Source organism: Sphaerodactylus townsendi, linkage group LG04 (assembly GCF_021028975.2).
Source record: "Sphaerodactylus townsendi isolate TG3544 linkage group LG04, MPM_Stown_v2.3, whole genome shotgun sequence".
Taxonomy (NCBI): domain Eukaryota; kingdom Metazoa; phylum Chordata; class Lepidosauria; order Squamata; family Sphaerodactylidae; genus Sphaerodactylus; species Sphaerodactylus townsendi.
In genome coordinates, this window is record NC_059428.1 from 52,162,212 (window position 1) to 52,176,958 (window position 14,747).

Here is a 14,747-nt window from a genome sequence, read left to right on the forward strand (position 1 = left end):
TAAATTCATCGACCAGGTGATGGACTTTCTTTATTTTAGAATCCTCCACTTGAGTTCTAGTGCCTAACTAGTTCTGTCCCTGCCCACATTCAAATGCAAAAAAAAACAAAACACTGAGGAAGAGGCCATTTTGAAGTTCTTTTTCTAGCCCTGCAAAGCAGGGGCAGCGAAGGAGCACCAGCTATCTCTGGAGAGGCACATGGAGCCTCTGGCACTGAAGCAGATGGGGAGGGCCTGATTTTTTGCTGTGGGGCTGCATGTGGCTGCTCTTTCCATTCAGCATTCAGGAAACACAAAGGCAGAGGTGCTTCAACTTATCATGCGGATCCCTCCACATCTTGAGACAGAAATTTGCCTCCGACAGAGAGCCACTGCCTGGAGATCAATCGATCCCATTTGACATCCGCCCCCACTCCCTAGGGTGGGAAATTGGATCTCCTTTAATGTGACTCTTCCTGGCTGAAGAGTGAGTCAGAGAAAGGTCAACTGCTGCTGTTACTGGGAATGACTCACAGGACAGACCCCGCTGCTTCTCCAAGCTTTGGAGGGCCACAACTGCCCAGTTGACAGTCCCTTCTGATCTGGCAAATAGTGGCCTCCAGCCCAGCTCAGGGGAGAAAACAACCTAACATCTGAGATGGGTGCTGTGACGCCCAACTTTTTTAAAAAGGCAAGATTTGCTGATAGTCGCTCTATGCATTATAAATACTCTTTTATCAAAGCACCATGTTTAATTCTGCACAGAATAATGATTTTGACAAAGGCTGCACTTAAAAATGAGTTATAATGTTTGTAGTCATTCAGGACTATTTTCTTCTACTGTGGAAGCACACTACTTTCTATTCCACCACACTGCAACTGACCACACTTTAATCTTTATGTGTAAAAGATTATTGTCACACTCGCAACCTAACTTGCTTCATAGGCTCACTGTTGTGAAAATAAAATGGAAGAGGGGATGCCATCGTAAGCTGTTTTTGGTACCCATTAATTAATTACATGTTATCTCTGTGAGGCAAATATGCTTCCCCAGTGTGAGAGGGGAGGTTATGTCAAGAAAAACATGGGGAGGGGAGAGTGATGGCTAGATGTTCTTTTTAAGTGTTATGGACCTGGACTTCTTTTTTCTGCATTAAACCCCTCCAGAGATGACAGAACTTCCACTATCATGTCTAGTTTATCCTTTAGCTTGCCCTAGCAGAATGTTTGGAACCTGTAATGAGAGGCAGTATAACAGATATGGATTTTAGATATTCACCCCTTTGGATCTTGAGAATTGTTTGTGGTTCTTCCTCAGAGACTTTGAAGTTATAGGCTTGTGTAAAAATCAGTTTTTCCAGCTAACTAAAAAGATCAACTCTACATTTTTGAAAATAGAATATAAATATTGTTGCTTGTTCTGAGAGATGCAAAATGTTACTCTCATGTATTTTTAATATTGTCTTAAGTACACAGTGATTCAGGTGGTAGCTAAAGATAAAGCTTACATTTGCAAACTAAAGAGGCATGTTGCAGTATTCCAGAAGCATAAGATCCAGCTACTCCTTTTCATTTGATCACAGCAAACATGGGTTTTATATAGTTAACTGAATAACTTTCAAGAAAAAATACATGGTATATGTATGGAAGAAGATATAAAAGTAACACGAGCAGAAAAAACCAAATGGTATAACAGAAAGAATGTCTGAAATGATTTTTAAAAGAAATCTAGTGCTACCATAAAGACTAACATTTCAGCTGGCATTTTCATGAGTAAGAGTTCACTTCTACAGATGCAAATGAGTTGGAAATCATTTTGCATATTTGTAATGGACATTAAAGGAAAGAAGAAGAGTTGGTCAGAGAGAGGCTTAGTATGGAGCCTGCCATAAATCTTTCAAAGAGTAATTCTCTGTGTAAGGGACTGGAACAGATTAGGTTGATACACACAATGGCTTATGAGAGAATTCAGAGGTTACAGCCTCTTTCTCTCATGGGGTGTAGATAAACCAAAGTGTAATTAAGATAAACAATAAGTAATCAAGGAAAAAGCTGTTCGAAGCATAAGAAAATTAACTGACACTAATATGATGCAACATGTTAATAACAGGCAATTATAGTTTCTAAAAATAGAGCATTGTTGAGGTTTTGAATTCATGGTGAGTAAGGATACTCAAGACTCTGTTGAAGGCAGGATGATAGAAGTTTTTGAATTTCTCAATGAATTCGAATTCAACACATGCATATTGTAATTGCCTTTGAAAATGTTTTCCTCCAGTAGAACAGTAACTTTCGAGCTACAACAGTATGCCCAGGGAGATTAAAATGTTCTTACATTGTGTCAGATGATATGTAAGTGAAATTATTAGGTACAGAGGCGTTCCTCCCATTGGGCAAAGTGGGCAGTTGCCCTGGGCGCAGCCTTGTGGGGGGGCGTAGGTTCGTTTGTGGGATTTTTTGTATTTTCAGTGTTTTTTCCATTTTTGGCCTGCAGGGGGCGCAGTTTTTAGGCTAGCAGCACCAAAATTTCAGGGATTTTTCAGAAGACTCTCCTGATGATATCACCCAGGTTTGGTGAGGTTTGGTTTAGGGAGTCCAAAGTTATGGACTCCCAAAGAAATTACATCTTTCCATTGTTTCCAATGGGAGCTAATAGGAGATGAGGGCTACACCTTTGAGGGTCCATAACGTTGGACCCCCTGAACCAAACTTCACCAAACCTGGGTGGTATCATCAGTAGGGTCTCATGAAGATACTCGGAAATTTTTGTGCTGCTATCTTAATAATTGCACCCCTGACAGCAGGCACCCCCTAAATTTCCCCAGATTCTCCTTTTAAATCCACCTTAAAGGGAGAATCTGGGGTCCCCTGTTTAAATAACATTGAAAGTGATGCTGTTTTCCCCAATTGGGGGGATTGGATACAACACCATAAAATGTTTTCATAGCAGTAATAAAACATTTCGAAAACATTTTGAAAATGTTTTCAAAAAATATTTCTGCGGTGTTCAGATTTGTGAGTTGGGGCATGTTCTATAATGTGATGGTGACTTTGAAACAACCTGGTGGAAAAAAATCATTGTTTGGTTGCCGTGGGAGAGGTTGGCCGCCCATGGGGGAGGGGGGCATCAAACTCAGGTTTTGCCCAGGGCTCCAGTTTGCCTAGGTACGCCCCTGATTAGGTACCACAATAATATTACCTGACTGAATGGGCAAACAAAGTTTGCATTTATGTCTGTTACAGGGGTTGGTTCCTGGGTTTGTGTCTTTGTTGGATGGCTCACTGCTGTTGGTGAGAAACTATTTTAAGTTACATGACAAACATGGAGGGAGAGGCAGAGAGTGTTTGAACCCCAACTTTAAAAAGTTATGTTTCTTTTCCTCTGTAAATTGGGATGTTAGACTTGGAATTCAAAATCAATCTTCTTTGAAAGTGTCAGATTTGAATTGGCTTCCCAGAGATATGAGACTTTGCTTGAGATTGTTATTTTTATACTCCAAACATAAATCAGTAATTACACATTCAGTTGTAATCAAGCATGAAACCTGTCACTTTAAGAACTGAGCAATGACAGCTGATATATGTAAGATGAAACAACACTACTTTGAGATAGACACTGAAACCTTTAAAAATGGCTATATTTTCAAAAATCTAAATATGACTTCATTACTTTTTTTAATCAGAAAACAGATACCAGTAAAAAAGCCAAGTCCATACAATGTGGTTCCTCCTGCACAACTGCTGATTCACACATTCTTCAAACAAAATATTTGTGGAATCTTAGGCCATTTCTGCATGGCCAGCTGAGCGGGGGTGCATCAGCATAGCTTATGCCGATGCCCCCCCCCCCCGGGACTGTTCACATGGATGGTCCCACTGGGGGCGCAGCCGACAGTGCAGCCTTCACACAGACTGCGCCATCCCCAAACGGCTCTTACCTTCTCCTGGCTTCCGTTGCATTGTGGAGGCCAGGGGACACCCCCCACCCATGGCCAGAGCAATGGCTCTGGAGTCGGAGGCCAGGAGGCACGTCCCCTGGCCTCCACATTACGACAGAAGCCAGGAGAAGATAAGAGTCATTTGGGGAAGGCAGGGGGAAAACTTCCTTCTACCCGCAGCTGTTCGCACAGCAGTGGGTGTAAGATGCCGCTTTTGGAAAACCTTGCTCGTTGAGCAAGGTTCAAAAGCAGCATTTTCGTGCTGCTTGAGGGGGGCGAGCATGGCACCTCAGGGACACTGTTTTTACCATCCCTGGGGTGCTGTTATTGGGCTGTGCGGAAACAGCCATAGACTGCACTTGCTCTTTTGGCATGGAATCAAAAACATGGAGGACTGTAAGGACCATCAGCCTCTCTACTGGTCTGCAGCATTGTAAAGGTGAACCCCATGCCATTGTTGTGGTCACACAGGCATAATTTGTGGCTACCATCACAAAAGATTGTTGTGCCTTGGTACCAGCAGCTCCTCCTTGCTCAATTTATGCCATTGATTTGTGGATCCTGCTATTCCAACTCCTCTCCTATTTGTTCTATCTTTATAGTGTGTATATATATATCACACTGTAATTATTAACACTTGATCTTGTGTCCCTCATAGTCATTGGCCAATAAGAAAAGTATATTTTACACTTGAGAAAAAATTAAGCCTTGGAGACAAGTTTTCCTTTAACCAGTAATTTTCCTGTTCTCCACATTTGTGGTGAACAGCTCTACTGCTTACTGCAAAAGGATATTTTACACGTACAATTCTTAAGGAAAATAATAAGTGGAAATAACTTGTAAGTTAGTTTATCTAAAATCCTGTTGACACATGCATATTTTGTGATCAAGAGGGTTCCAATCAAGTGGGATTTGGATAAATTTAAAAAATGTATTATTTAGCCCAGATTTAATTCTGTTTCTGTCCAATCATGTTCCTAATAAGGATGGCTCATGGTAGAAACATAGTCAGCACCTTGCTCAAGAATGGACTGTTGTACCAAAAGGGCTACAGCTAATATTAAAGAAGCCTCCCACTGGAGTGCAAAAAAAATGAAATTTTTACTTATGTAGAACCATGAAGTAGATTGGCATACAATCAAATGCAGAAAAAAGCCTCCAAACAATAATGAATATCAGAATAAGCTTAACTCATGAGCATGAGTTAAGCAAGCAGAGCGCAGTCCGACTTGGATTATTCTAATCAGTATTATAAATGTGATTCTTGGGTACTAATTAATCTAATAAGCCTTGAGGTTGTGACTATGAGTCAACATATTATCTAGATTCTGACTAGCTTATTCTGATATTGGTTGTTGTGGGTTTTCCGGGCTGTGTGGCCGTGGTCTGGTAGATCTTGTTCCTAACGTTTCACCTGCATCTGTGGCTAGACAAAGTGTGTAACACACTTCTGTCTGTGATACACCTCTTAAGATGCCAACCACAGATGCAGATGAAACGTTAGGAACAAGATCTACCAGACTACAGCCACACAGCCCGGAAAACCCACAACAACCAGTTGAATCCAGCCATGAAAGCCTTTGACAATATTCTAATACTCATTATTGTTTGGAGCCCTTCTGCTGCATTTGATTGTATGCCAAACTATTTAATGTTGCTATGGTTCTACATAAGTAAAAAATTCGTTTTTGCACTCCAGTAGGAGGATTCTTTAACATTAGCTGTAGTTCTTTTTGGTGCAATTTTGTCTTTTGTTGGCCGTATGGTTTTATACCAACCCCTTTTTCTGACTATGTCAATAATGGAATGTTGGCATTACAGTAACCTAATCTAAAGGTAATCAAAGCATAGATCATATTGCCATATCACACTTCTTCTGGAACTAGGAGTGAGTAGTACAGTGGCCAAGTTTGCAGATGATAACAAATTATTCAGGATGATGAGAACAAAGAATGACTTTGGCCCTTTCCACACATGCAGAATAATGTGATTTCAATTTACTTTCAATGCTCTTTGTAGCTGTGCGGAATAGCAAAATCCACTTGCAAACTGTTGTGAAACTGGATTGAAAATGCATTATTCTGTGTGTGCGGAAGGGGCCTCAGAACTTTAGAAGGATTGCCACAAACTGGCTTAGTGGGAAACAATGGCCGTTTCCGCACAGGTGGAATATGGCGGCCTGGGGACGGCAAAAACACCGTCCCCAGGCCGCTGTTCACACAGGGGGCGCAGCTGCCAGCAGCCAGCAGCATGCCTTCTGCGCTTCGACCGCAGTTCAACCGGCAGTTTCCGAACCACGCTTCCCAGCGCGGTTCCAAACCATCCCAGCGTGGTTTTTTAGAAACGCCAGCTGGAAGCCGCTGCCCCCCCACTCCCTCCCTGTACTTACCTTGTCCCCGGGCCTCCGGCGCGTCGCTGAGGCCTGGGGACACGCCCCCCTGCCATGCGATGCAGGAGCAGGCGCGCAGGGCCGGGGGCGTGTCCTCAGGCCTCGGCGACGTGCCGGAGGCCCGGGGACATGCCGGATCGGCCGGGCAATGGCGCTCATGCGAACGGTCCCAGCGTCGTTGGGTCGGCGCAAAATGCGCCAACCCAACCGCTTCCGCCTCTGTGCGGAAACGGCCAATGTGACAATGTTGGTAAGTGTAAGGTGATACAAACTGGAACAAAAAAATCCCAGCATCTATTATCAGTTAGTGGGGTGTGTAGTTGTTAAGGCTGAGAGGGAAAAAGATCTTGGGGTCGTAGTAGATACAACAATGGAAGTGTCAACCCAGCATGCTGCAGCAGTGAAAAAAGTAAACTCTATGTTGGGGATTTTTAGGAAAGGGATTGAAATAGAGTGGGTACTATTATGATGCCTCTGTATAGATCTATGGTACAGCTTCATTTGGAATACAGTGCTCAGTTCTGGTTACCGTATCTCAAAAAGGACATTGCAGAACTGGAAAATGTACCAAGTAGGGAAACAAAAATGATTAGGAAGATGAAGCAAGAAAGGGACCACAAAATAAATAAACAAGTAAATAAATTCGTGATCAACAATTCCTCAGTTTCTGTTTGGATTGAGCTTCAATTTTCATATTTTTGGCATTCTTAAGGTCATTCCCAATTTTTCAAGGAAAAATTTAAGATCAGCCAATTCACAGTGCTTTGTAGCTTTGAATTCTTTTTATGGGCAATATTTCTATCAGATATACACTCAGGTAGTTTTGATCTCTGCTGAAGTTACTGCTCATTTTTAAATTCTGTTTAAAATACATGTGATGCAATCTCAAACCACTTTAGAATAATTATATGTATTTCAGTTAGCTTATTGTAGATTGAATTGTGTGGATATTGCAGCTCTCTGTACTTAATCCATTAATGCTATTGTGACCATTTTCCTTTGTGACACTTAAATAATATTTTATTTCAACAGGATATCAAATGTTGCATAGCTTTTGCTAAATATGTTGGCTGTCTGTAAGTAGAATCTTGGGAAGCAATTTCTTTCTAATAAAAGCAGGATTGGTACTTCCCCTAGGGAAGAAAGCATAGTACAACTCATTCTAGTTATGCTAAGAAATGTGCATAGATATATGCAAATATTAAATTTACAATAGCTTTGCTTAAAAAAACACACAGTCCATTAGAAAGAAAAGTGTGCAGGTAATTTGAACCTGAATAGATTGCAATTATGATCACCTCCATGGTCTTTTATAAGTGATAATAGATGGGAATCTGGTAGAAACAAATTGATCCATGAATTTGATTAATTACAGGAATAAATATAGAGACTCAAAAACCCTTGTGGGTTTATTTTGAGTTGCATGCTGATCTTTGAAAATCTGTTTTGACAAGCCCAGACCAACTATACAGGCAAACTCATAGAGATGCACAACCATGTGAGTATTTAGTCCCTTGGAGGTTTGTTTTGTCAATTCTGAAGCAGTGATTTTTGACTGAAGGTCTTGACATAGGTCATATATGTTTGGTCTTCTTTGTGGCTGCAACCTACTGCTCACGAATGGGAGAGATTACTTGCATCTTATTAAAAAATTACTCAGTGCCTGATAGATAGTTTCTTCTTTGCTCAGTCTCCTTTGTTTGATTAAAATTAAAGCTTCTATTGACTTGACAGGTACCAGTCTAGCACATCTTGTATTTCCTTTGGTAATTTCCTACCAATTGATTGATCAATGGATACAAATCTTTTCCTTTTCAGATTATATTGGGCATTACCTGTATCCTCTGTGCCAATTTGCCAATGCGTCTGAACCTCAACTCAGCCACCTATGTTCTAAAGCCACAATATGTTCTTGACAAATAAGCCAAAACTTCCATCAAGGCCAAACTAGAAGCAACATGAAAGTTATATCATCAGGATCTCTCATGTTAGTTTTTTTAAAAAATGAAATAGTAGCCGGTAAGATCAGTGAAGGGTTGCTGAGGGAGGGAAAGTTAAACTGATTCTTCCACATGTTTCTTCTGTGGTTTAAATAGCTCCTCTGAAATTACAATTATTTCTGCAAAAAGTGAAAGCAAATGCAACACTTTAAATCATAGAAAAGACATGGCATGAGAGTTACTCTTTTCTTTAGTGACCCTTTCCTGATCCTTGTCACAGCCATGTGGAGCTGCTAATTCCATCTAAAAGCTTCTGAAACATACTGAAGACTGATTTCTCATGGCTGATTAAGTATGGTCTTTCATGTGATCCTTTTGTATTTCTTGTAGGGTGACTCTACACAAGCCAAGTAAAACGGGGTGAGGTCCTTTTTAAAAGCGTTTTGGGGGAGTTCCCACAGAATTCACCTCTCAAATGCTTCTAACCTGTTTTATTGGCCAGAACCCAGGTTAAATGAAAATCGCTAAATTAGTGACTTTTTTCTTTAATACAGGTTGCAAATGCTTCCTGCTTGACTGTGCAAACTATGTCAAGCAGGAAGCATTCAATATCTACCTTCTTCCATCCACCATTATGATGGATTCACCAGGTGACCACCGTTAGAGTGGAAACTCTAGTAGGCGGCCACCAGGCCATGCAGGTAGGTGGGGGGGATTCTCAGGTGGAGGGATTCTCAACTGCATGGTTTGCAGGGAAACACATTGTTTCTGTGTGAACCATGCTGCCTCCTGTCTCTGGGATCCCAGCGATCTTGGTTGGCTCCTGCACCTACTGTGCAAACGGTAGCACAGGAAACTGAAATGGGTTCCATGAACCCATGTTGCCTGTGGAATCAGGGATAGATTCATTTGAAGATTTACTGTGGTGTACAAAGGAAATAGGCCAATATCTGCTGTCATGTTATCCATGTACTTATTCAAATTATTCAAGCATTGCCATGTTACCCCAGCTGTGACCACAGCATTTGATGGTCTCAGTCCTCCATTCCCAGCTACCTGAAGTAATCAAAGATTGCAAAGTTACATACAATTTTTTTTCAACAAGGTTTCTGCCCAATATGAACCAAATGAGTACTCCAATGAGATAAGGAAACATGCAGCAGGCAAATAGGCAGTAGAATATTGGTGTGTAACTACAGATAATTAGAAAAATAGATATTAATGTTGGAGATGGGATATGAAGGCTAAATGAGCCTTTGGGGGAGGGCGGTATATAAATATGATTAAATAAATAAATAAATAAATAAATAAATAAATAAATAAATAAATAAATAAATAAAAAAGTGAAGCCTTATATGTGTGAGTACATTTACTTAGCTGGAGAATTATAAGCTGAAAAGAAGGTAACATAACCATTTTTTCATTCAGTCTTCCTACTATGAGAGGGTAAAGGAGATTTCAGTTATCACAGTGCCATGAATACACACTGCTGCTGATTGATAAGCAAGCAGTGACATCACTGGCCCACCCATCTCTAGTACTGATAGCAATAATGTCCCCAGAGTATCTCCTGTCAACTCCTTATGCCCTCCAATAAAGGTTCTGGATCCCCACCTCCCATCAGTTACACAAGCTGCCAGTCATACAGTGAACTGACAGATAACCCTATACTGCGCTCCAAATTCAGAGCCTATTAATGAATGGATGAAATTATATTTTGCCAGAATTCTTATGGTATTCCATGACACTAAAATCAGTGATGAGGCAGAATGTTTTTCTGAGAATCTATGATACTTTATTGATACTCCTTTTTCATGATCATTTCTGCAAGTTTTCACCACTGAGTGTGGATCAGTGCATATGGAATACTAAGTATACTCATTAACAGCATGTTTGCTTCTTCCAGGATATCTCCACTGGACATACTATTATACATGGCACATATGCTCATATGTATGTTGGAATGCATAAAGGATGAGCTGGATTTTTAATATGAAAACTGCATGAATTCAAAACCACAGCAAAGCTATACAGGGGCCTGGAACATAATGTTATCTGTCTGTCTAATAAAAATAATGATTATGCTTGTTTGAAAGCATTGAGGACTGCTTGTCTGTTAATTACACAAATTATTGGATAATAGATTATTCTGCATGTCTTTTGCTAGTTCTCATACATACAGGAATTGCTGTTATGAAAAATGGTTACTGTGATACATAAAAACTAAGTGGTAACTTGCCTTACTAAACAAGAGATAGGGTTGATATGTAAATAAGCTCATGAAATATTTAGACTGTTCTGGAGAACCATCTTTCTATTACTTAATAATATAAAAAAAGAATTCAAAAATGCATTATAGATGGCAATTGAGTATCTCCATGGAAACCTCCAATGAAGATTATGGGTACTGACATCAAGTAATTCAAAAGGAATTGGTAAAAAACACTAGCAAGTAGAATCTTAGGGGGATAATAAGTAAAAAAAAATATGTCTGAAACAAGATATATACTGTGGAAGATGTGGATAACTGGAAGCAGTAGATATGCAGACATACTAAGAAACTAATTATGGATATGGTATCATTCTTAATACCCATATGTTTGAGTAAGGAATATTTAAGCTAAGCACAGTTTAGTGGCAGAAAATTTTGAAACCAATGGGACTTCAAAATATTTAACTTTGGCCAAATCATGTAAAGTTTACAATAGTAACTAGTAACAAATCCCAGTTTCTGCTACTTAATAATCAGCAGGGTTAAACAGATCAGAGCAGAAATAAAATTTTACAATTTGGGCCAATTTGAGCTGGGTAATATTTTGTCACTCGAGTCAAACTATTAAAGGATCTTGGGCAAGTAGTTTATAATTGTTGGAATAGAAATGGGAAAACATTAACTTTTCCATTTAAAGGACTAAATTGGGCTCAACATTAGCTGAATCCCCACTGAGAATTAAAGACGGATTCAACCAGAATTCAAAAGAAACAGAACCTTTTCATTGAGGTTTCTCCCTTCCCACTGCAGCAAGTTTCTAGTGAAGACATCTATGTCTGTCATGGATTCAAACAATGTGACAATCCCCACGCACACACAATCAGCTCAGCAGGTCTATTCTGATTGGCTGTTGTGTTGTGTTGGGGTGGGAACTTTTTTGTTGCGAAGATGCATGGTAACGTGAGCACGTAAGCGCGTATGCACAATATCCCCACCTATGCAGCTTTCTTCTGATTCACTATTGTGTGGTGGTGGAAACTGTGTAGTTTCAGCATTTTTTTTAAAAAAAATTGCGTGACCACATTGGCACGTTGGCACCGAACACACTGAATACAGTTTCACAACCTCCAGCTCCCTCATTCCCTCATGCCCATGGTTTAACGTTCGCCTCAGCTGGCATGAAACAAAAAAAAAAGGCTGCACACACATCACACACAGTCCACCACGCTCTGATTGGCTGGAAGGCCTCTGCATCACTCTCTATGTTGAGAAATTTTAATCCACATTAGATCCCAGAAACTCCCCATCGATCTGGATTGGACACATGTTTTTTTAAAAACATGCACTTCCATGCAGGTTCTTAAAAAACACATGGTAAGGGAGAGAGGGAGCACCAGAACCAGGATAAATTCATGTTCCGCGGTTCAGCTGTGGGGAGTCAGTCGTGAAACTTGGCTATTTCGTGTGAGTACCACGCAATTAATCAGCAGTGGGAATTCCACTATTGAAAGAGACTCAGATATCACAATTACAAATCAAAATGCTAGTAGCCAGCTGTGGTTAATTAATATTCCAACAGTAAGAAGACCAGTGTAAAAACCTGGGACTCCTCTTTCTGCATTACTTGGCAAGAATTAATATCTAGGGACATAATAGGCCAGAACTTCTATACAGCATAAGGTAAGTTTAAACTTATCAAGAATCTGTATCAGGATGAAGATAGAGTGTTATGGTTAGAGTGTCAGACTACATCTGGTTCAAATTCCCATTCAGCCATAAAGTTCAGTGGCTGCCCTTGGGCTAGTCATTCTCTTTCAGATTAACTTGTCTCATAGGATTGTTGTGGGTATAAAATTGAAGAGGTAAAAATTGCATGTGCCACCCAGAGTTCTTTAGTAGAATGATGGAATAAAAATGAAATGGGTTGATAAGAGGGATAGCCTCATGGCATAGTAAGTATTCCCAGCATCTTCAGTTAAAAGAATCAGGTAGTAGGTAATATGAAAGACCACTCCTTGAGTCTTTGGAGAGATGCTGCCAGTCAGAGGACACTATATTGACCTTGATAGATCAATAGTCTGACTTAATGTAAGTAGATTAGTCTTTGCCGCCGCCGCCCCCCCAACTCTCTCCCTCGGCCAGAGCCCACCTCCGCCTGCGCCATGAGCTCCGTGCGCCAGAACTACCACGCCGAGAGCGAAGCCGACGTCAACCGCCTGGTCAACCAGCTGCTCCACGCTGGCTACACCTATTTGTCCCTGGGTTATTATTTCACCCGGGATGATTTGGCTCTATCCAAATTTGCCTCCTTCTTCCGGCATGTGTCTGAGGAGAAACACGAACAAGTTGAAAAACTCCTGACCTTCCAAAACCGTCGCGGAGGGAGAGCTGTTCTTCTGGATGTCAAAAAACCAGAGCAGGATGAATGGGGGAATGGAGCCTCTGCCATGCTCTTCGCCCTGCAGCTGGAGAAGAGCGTGAACCAAGCCCTGCTGGATCTGCATCAGATAGCTACCCGCCACGTGGATCCTCACATGTGTGACTTCCTGGAGACTCACTTCCTCGATGAGGAGGTGAAGCTGATCAAGAAGCTGGGGACTTCAGTGCTGACCAACCCTGAATCGTGGTGGGCGTGCCAAAGAGAGACGGCTCATGAAGTGCACCTCTTCGACCGCCTCACCTTGGGCGAGTCCAGCGACTGAGCAGCAGAGGGTGCCGACTCCCTCTAGAGCCCTCCGGCCAACCTGTCCAGCCGTGTTGCTCTGATTTGTGTGTTTGTGTTTAAAAAAAAAGCACCTTTGTATCCTGCACAACTTAAGAGGGAGAGTATGTAACTGGCATTAAATGTAAGTAGATTTGGCTGCTTCTTCATAGTGAGGTATCTCTGAGTTGCTCTCATTGTCAATGTGGATGCAGGGAATTCACACTGGCAACAGATATTACCCACAAATGTTTCTGTACACTTTTCTGTCATCAGCACTTTTTATTTAGCATTGTAACAATTATGTTTTCTTAAAACATATTATGTTTAATGGAAGGCATCAGTCAGTACTTTCAGAGATTATATTCCTTGGATCTCTAAAATGAAAATGTTCTGACCTCAAAGATAAGAGCGGATAAGGTTTACAAATGAAAGAAGAGAGCACTGTTTGACTTAAAACCTAAATAACAAAGTATTCATTAAAATCCAATTTTCCACATGCATGCTGCTCTATTACAAATAAATCTAATAGCAATTAGAAAAGAATTGAGATAAATTCTAAGCCTTCTAAACTGAGTACTGGTGTAAACCTGTTGTTCTTCTCTCCCCCATATTTAGCTGCATGTAAAATTCTTTGAGGAAATGGCTACAGTGCATATAGGTGCATTTTCAGCATGTCAAGTGAATTCAGGCTACAGGTTTCCTTGCATCTGACTTTGTTTTGTTAATCTGGTGGTCTTTACTTAGGTAGAATATTATCTCCTTTGCAGAATGCAAAAATCCTTGTGGAAAACAAAAATGGCTGTTAATTGTTTCCTTCAGAAACGAAACAAGAATGTCTCTTGTAATGATTTCAAAAATCCCACTCTCTTGGTAGTTGCTTCCCTTTGCATCTGAAATGGAAACAAATATTTGGAAAGGGAGAGGGAGGAACATAATGTCAACAAAGCCAAGCAAATTATTTATACATTTTCCCCCCTAGACAGATGAAATGCAATACAAAGGAATGAGAAGCAGTGGCTAACTTGGTTTAGAAAATAAAATACAGGATAAGAAAGTATTGACAGGATGCAAATAGAATATCGTGGTGGGGGAGTCCATCCTACTTAACCATCAGGCCCAAATATATCCTTTTACTTGGACTTTTAACTAGTAGTTTGATCTTCTTAATTGTTTTTACCATCTGCTTCTAGCCTGAACAATTGTTACTGTTTAGGTTGCCAAATGTTTTATGTTGTAGCTTTTTATATGCTTTTACGCTCTGAGTTTTTATTGGCTGGGTTTGGTTTCATTTTATACAGAAGCTTAAAGTGGAGTCAGTGTGGATGAATAAGAAAAAAATCAGAGTAAACACAATGCTAAGCCAGCATACATGTTGGGAGGTGTGGGAATGGGCCAAAATGCCTAAAAATTGTATGAACCAAGGATTTGAAGACTCAAAATGGGATTTCTGTTTAGAGACCAGCATGTTAGTAGACACGTAGCTAGTCATGCAGACAAGCCAAGATTAAATCTTTAAGATCTGGTCACTTCAGATACGTGACAGAAGAATACATTCATGACTTGTTTTTAAGAACTAGCTATATGG

At 40.5% G+C, this 14,747-nt stretch overlaps 1 protein-coding gene across 1 annotated transcript; it reads left to right on the forward strand.

Annotated features, from left to right (window-relative positions):
- Positions 1–12,564: 12,564 nt before the first annotated feature.
- On the forward strand, positions 12,565–13,304 carry LOC125431471 (ferritin light chain, oocyte isoform-like). Its single transcript, XM_048494297.1, has one exon. It carries the CDS (start codon positions 12,621–12,623, stop codon positions 13,158–13,160), a length of 540 nt encoding a protein of 179 aa, XP_048350254.1. The 5' UTR covers positions 12,565–12,620; the 3' UTR covers positions 13,161–13,304.
- Positions 13,305–14,747: the final 1,443 nt, after the last annotated feature.